At 37.5% G+C, this 6,693-nt stretch overlaps 1 protein-coding gene across 2 annotated transcripts in view; it reads left to right on the top strand.

Moving 5' to 3' along the window:
- Window positions 1–1,293: 1,293 nt before the first annotated feature.
- Window positions 1,294–6,693, top strand: part of LOC130921004 (sialic acid synthase-like) — a 28,207-nt gene continuing 22,807 nt past the window's right edge. Inside the window, exon 1 of one of the 2 annotated variants that reach the window (XM_057844596.1) lies at window positions 1,294–1,558. In XM_057844596.1, the coding sequence (XP_057700579.1) occupies window positions 1,427–1,558 (132 nt within the window). In that variant the 5' untranslated portion in view covers window positions 1,294–1,426. The remainder of the gene's footprint in view (window positions 1,559–6,693) is intronic. The other variant, XM_057844595.1, reaches the window with a different exon arrangement.

Genomic DNA, 6,693 nt, shown 5'->3' with positions numbered 1-6,693 from the left:
GACCAATAGAACTGAACTCACTATATAATACAAAGAAGGTTGCTTAAAAGTTTTTGGGGACAATTTGAGCATCCTGAAAAGTTGCTAGTGTTATGTCCCCAGTACCATCCCTATGCAAACCTGCGCCCTTGTTATGAAGTCTATGCTGACAACATAGCCAACACTATTGATTGCATGGGTCATCTGTAATTCTCATGCGTGCACGTTTTTTTTTTTTTTTTAATTCTTTTTTTTAAGTCAATTACGTGCAATGCCATTTTGGCCACCGGGGGGCAATCGCCGGCTATGCAAACGAGCACAAGCGTGGCATAAATGAATGGCACCATTTCGGGTCCACTTTGCAATAAATGGGGTGTTGCGTGACATCATCACTCGAAATTAATATCTCAATATCTGACATAATGACCTAATATTTCTATGAATTTGGCCAACTTCACGGAGGTTCGAAAAGTCCCTAACTTTCCCTACTACTGCTTCTAAGAACTCTGGAATCCAAGAAGCTTTATAAAAAATGCAGTCCAATTTGGTCAGCCACTCAATGGTTAACCCTTACACTCCTAATAATGTCCATGGCGTCAATTTTCTCAGTCTTGTGCCTTTGTAAGCCAGCCTGCGACTCTGACTTCTGAAAAGAACTTAAAACATAAAACTTTGTTTATCATTGGCTGGGATCCAAGAGCATGTTATGTTTTCGACCAAAACGCCACTCATCCATAATTCAATGACTTTTCAGTCCTAATTCCCGGTCAATCATCAATCAACTGTTTGTCGACATTAGTTCATCAATTATAAAACAATGTTAACCCAACCATCGCCTGACATTCCATAGAACAACATTGTTTCAAAGTCACTTGACGCCGAAAACTTCGATATCAACCATATTGATTTTGATGGAAAATAAACGTTTATTCAATGTCGGTCTGCTATCTGGGATATATAATCCGTTAACCATATAAAAAAAATGGAAGCACTAGTCTGATAAGGCATACTTTCTTTTCTGCTGAAATGAAAGGAGAGTGAGTTTATTACTTTCTTCATGGCTGACTGTCTGCCAAGTAAGGTTGTGCGTGTGTGTGCGTGCGTGCGTGCGTGCGTGTGATCATGTGTGTGTATGAATGCAAACATGGCAAGCGAGTAAAATTTGGTAGATTATGATGGAGAGTTGTTTGTTGTTTTCTTGATATAATGTTGCAATTTCGTAAACCCGTTTTTGTTTATAAATTGTATAATTGTGTTAATGATGATAATAATAATTTAAAAAAGTTGGTTGCTGTGAAACCACACCCGCCTTTTATTGTACGCCCACTGCTGGCTTAAATAGGCAAATGTTGCGCAGATTCGTCCTTGTTGACTGGAAACGTCTCTTATTTGTTAGACCTCATCACCCCAGGTTTATAATTTATACATTGTTTGGTTAGTCAGCAACATGCCTTTGAAATTTGAGCTGTGCCCAGGTAGGATGATTGGAGGGGATCATCCATGTTTTGTTATTGCTGAAATTGGACAAAACCACCAAGGAGACATTGAGATAGCCAAGAAAATGATCAAAATGGCAAAGGTACGTTTTTTTGTTTTGTTTGTTTTTTTGTACCATGTACGCTTCACTGTTGAGAGAGCAACAATTAACATTGCTTTAATGATTTCATAATTATGTGTGTTTGTACATTGTAGTAATTCGTTCACTTAACACAACACCTAAGCCTATTTTGTCCGAATTTGTGTGCCTTTGATGTCGCCTTTATATTTTGTGTTTGAATGTGTTTATTCAGATTTGAAAGAGTAATAAAGAGGTCCTTATAAGACACTTTCCCCCCCTCCCTCCCAACAAAAAACAAACCAAAAATAAATAAATAAATAAAACAACAAAACAAAACAAAAAAAAACTGTCACAGGCATGTACATCAAGCATACGTATTTTAAGACCGTTGCTATGCAACAGAATACATGCCTTTATACAACAGAATTTTCATTCCTATGTTCGACGTATTTCAGAAAGACCGCCCAAACTTTATAAAATTTTTGTTCTTATAAAATTTTTGTTCTTAGCCGCTTGTTGAGGTGGTTGCAGCTCAACGTTGCATTCGTAGGAGTAAATGACGGAGAATGTTTTTTTTCAGCCAAAACTGGGCGTATTTAATTTCTATTGACATGCGGATACATCCTCTCTCATTGCTGTCTTCACAGACAATCCCACAAATCAAAGTAATCAAAGTCAAACACAAAGAAGTAATAAAGGTAGCACTTTAGACAATTAAGTTCCATCCTGCCATCTTGAGGCGAAAAGATAATATGTCAATAATAACAAGCAATAGGAACATTATTTCAACATCAACTGAGGACACATTTATGATTACAAAACATTTCCTCCACCATTTCTCTCAACACCGCTCATCACATATCTGATTTTTTCGAGTTTTAGATGGAATAATACATCTTTGATCCATTGTGATGTTGTCGGTGGGGCTGCATCCTTCCATTTAAAAAGGATCAGGCGACGAGCTAACAATGTTGAAAAGGCAATGATTTTACGGCCCTCCGATAGGTAGTACTAATCTCTCGTGCATGGGTGTAGGTTTGGTCTCAACATTGGTAGGGACAGCATAACCTGCATGTACACTTTTTGCTGGGGACGGGACATTAGTAAGACCAAACAGATTAGCTGAAAAGGGGTCAGAGCTACATTTCTCACTAATATGAACCTAAATAATCAAATGATCAAAGCTAAATAAATCTGTTTTGGCTTATACTAACTTTCGCATGTATTGGTTCAGGAGATACACCATTCGATTCAAACCTTCGTTTTCAAAAACTACTAAGAGATTTTGAAAACTTTCAGACTAAATGTCTGGATTTTCTTAGCAAATTTAAACTGCAATATTTGAACAAAAAATATATTAACATACACTAACTATCCAGGAATGCAAAAATAAATCTATCTAAATAAATATGACTGAAAAAAAAAAAAACTTCTTAGTCAGGGAATAAAAAAGGAAATAAAAACGGAGCCTTCCTCCAGGTAAAACACTAGCTGCTTTTGTCCACAAGCATCTCTAAAGTGCATCAGTGGGTTGAGCAATTATGGGGGGAAAAAATCGGGAATAACTAAACTTTTTACCTTGATTATGATTTATGTATGACTATCTGAGAATATTTCTGCATAAGCTGCAAATAAAAGTATTTTTAAATAAATACAGAAAAATCAATACATTTTTATGAATAAATGAAATGCACTAATAGGTATTTGGTTTCAAAACATTTCTCTGTTTAATTAATGTTAACAGTAGGAAACACATACAGGAGGACACTTCTTTCAAAGCAAATTCCGACTCGAGTTTTGCAAGTTCACACAGTTTAATGTTATGCTAACTCTGACGCAGGTCGGACCTTCAGGAGCAAAATTAGTTGTGTGTTTCCCACCTTCACAACATTGACATCTTTTTACATCACTTACAGTGGCTGCTGCTCCTTGAAAAAAAAAAAAAAAAAAAACTTCTAATATCCCGCCTGTTCGAAGGGTACGGAGGAGGTGGTATGTTTTCGACATATTGTATTTCTTTGTAAACCTGTCCTGTTCAGCTGTTTGACACGGAGAAGGGAAGTCTAAGTGTCCGGTTGGTCTGAACAGTTTTAATGTTTTACATTGAGAGTATGACATACTCCCATTGTGATCATTCAACATACCGTATTTATTGTGACAGAGCAGCGAACAGGAAGGGGTTATGGGGGAATCGAAAAAAAAGAAACACAAGAAAAGAAAGAAAGAAAAGCAACAACAAGAAACACATTGAACATCTACACTAACTAATAATGTGTTTGTGCTATCGTCATCTAGATGTATTTCCAGTTGACACCATGTGGGGGGGGGCTGTTGACCAGGGAAAGAAGGGGAGGTAGGTGGGGGAGACTATAAGCTAAATTATTGGGAGGGGTAGAGTGTACACTAATCAGCACTGTGATCTAGAACCCAGTAATTGTGTGAATGCCTTGTGAGTGTAAGCCCGTTGGCAACCGACCCTACGCCGCCCCACCGCCAATCCCGGCACCAGGACCCCCCACCCGAGCGTGCCCAACCACAACTAGCCGCACGAGAGCCCAACAAAACACGCGACAGCCAAGCAGACGACCGGAAACGCCACGCGTGTGCCAACCCAGGGCCACGGCCCCCACCCAGCCATACATACTGTATTTCTGTCAGGTCTGTGAGTGTGCGTGTGCGGACAGGGGCTTAGGTTATCAGCCAATCAAATGTGCGTTTGAGGGGGGAAAAATGGACCGGCACATTCAGGGAGTGGAAAGGGGGGAAGGTAAGTCTGAACATAATGAAAACAAATCACTTAATAATGGTAGGGTCAATTCTATCCTTACAACATATGGGAAGAAAATCTCAATTACATATAGAACTGATCTCATTATATAATGCAAAAAAGGTTGCTTAAAAGTTGGTGGGGACAATTTGAACATCCTGAAAAGTTGGTAGTGTTATGTCCCTACCGTCCCTATGCAAACCTACGCCCTTGCTTTCAGCCTCTCACTTCTACTAGTTTTGATTAAAATAGATAATATTTCAGCCACCATTATAAACCGTAACGGTGAGCTTCCACAACCCTGACAAATTCCTCTCTTAATATCAAACCTAGGGGAAGAACCTTGACCTAAGGCTATTAAACTATTAATCCCTTTATAAAGCATTCCAATGATATCTACAAACTTTTCCCCCAAACCAAAATGACTTAAAGTTTTTATAATAAAGAGGTGTTCTACCAAATCAAAGGCTTTATACAAGTCCAATAACAACATAAATAAACTTCCTTGGACCATTTAACTGTAATCAAGTAACTCCCATACAAGACTGATATTATTATGAATTGATCGACCTTTTAAAAAAACAGATTGTTACTCACCAATTATTTCAGACAACCCAATTTTCAGTGTTTCTGCAATAGCAGCCCCTTAGAAAATTTTATAATCTGTATTAAGCAGTGTAATTGGTCTAAGTCTTAGACCAATTTTCAATATCATCTTAGATCATGTTTGACTCTAAGATGATCTAGTATTCTCTTATCCTTACCAGGCTTGAGAATCAAGGTGGTTAAACCCTTTTCATGGTAGACATCAATTCCTTTCCGTCCATACATTCCTTGAGTGCTTTAAACAACAAAATTCTAATATCATTCCAAAAGTACGATAGAAATTTGAGGTCAGTAATCCGGCCCTGGGGACTTATTTAAAGCCATTTTACGAACAGCAATATCTAATTCTTCAATTTTTAAGTCTGATTCACATACCTCTTTAAATGATTCTTCAATCTGAGGAACTGAATTCCTAATCTTATTAAAAAGGACATCAGCATCCATTACGGAATAATGTGAGGTATATAAAACAGAGTAAAAAAGAGAAGACCTCCTTTTTTTATACACTTAAGATCTTTGTTTTCAACACCATCAATAATCAAACTTGAAATAGTTATTCTATTGTCTGTTTTTTTCCAAATTGCTAAAATAGGATGAATTATTTTTCCTTCCATGATCCACTTTGCTTTTGATCTACAACCCCTAGCAAAAAGTATGGAATCACCAGGCTTGGACGAGCACTCGCTCAGACATTTTATTATGTAGAACAAACGCAGATAATACGCTTGGAAAAAAAATAATAAAAAATTAGTTCAAAAATGCATCTCTTTAGCATTCAGAAACAATAAAAGAAATGAGTATATAATTACCTTGTCAAATCCAGATTCTTGACAAGGTGATGATGCTGCAACTTTTGTTTGGTGCTGTTCCAGTGAGATTTACAAAGGTGACGGCCCGAAGAAGACATCAAAATTCCCTCAGTTCTTGATGATATGGGGCTGCACGTCAGGCAAAGGCACAGGGGAGATGGCTGGGATTAAATCTTCCATAAATGCACAAGTTTACATTGAAATTTTAGACAACTTTCTCATCCCTTCAATTGAAAATATGTTTGTTATTTTCCAAGATGACAATGCATCATGCCACACAGCTAAAACTGTTAAAGCATTCCTTGGAGAAAGACTCATCCAGTCAATGTCATGGCATGCAAATAGCCCAGATCCCAACCCTATTGAAAACCTGTGGTGGGAATTGAAAAAAATGGTCCACAGCAAGGCTCCGACCTGCAAGGATGATCTGGCAACTGCAATCAGAGTAGGCACCAAATTGATGAAGAATACTCATCAAGTCCATGCCTCAGAGACTGCAAGCTGTCATAAAAGCCAGAGGTGGTGCTACTAAATACTAGAGATGTGTTTTGATTGTTATTTCTTTGTTTCTCATGATTCCATATTTGTGTCCTCAGAATGAAGTGATTCCAAACATATTTCCCTGCACTTGCTCTATAAAATTAACATTTACTGACCACCACAATATTTTTTTATTCATTTCTTTTAGCGTTTCTGAATGCTAAAGAGTTGCACTTTTGAACTAATTCATTATTTTTCAAGCTTTTTATCTGAGTTTGTTCTACATGATAAAATGTCTGAGTGAGTGCTCATCCAAGACTGGTGATTCCATACTTTTTGCTAGGGGTTGTAATAAACGCCCCATGAGCTCTGTCAAGATAAAGATAATCCAATTTAGTTTGCAACTCCATTAATTTAATCTTTTCCTCTGGATTCCAATGTAGTTTACTACAAACAAGACTCATTTCCGTTAGCATCGTATTTTCCCAGTCCCT

Source organism: Corythoichthys intestinalis, chromosome 8, assembly GCF_030265065.1.
Source record: "Corythoichthys intestinalis isolate RoL2023-P3 chromosome 8, ASM3026506v1, whole genome shotgun sequence".
Lineage (NCBI taxonomy): Eukaryota > Metazoa > Chordata > Actinopteri > Syngnathiformes > Syngnathidae > Corythoichthys > Corythoichthys intestinalis.
This window is presented reverse-complemented; position numbering and strand designations above follow the sequence as displayed.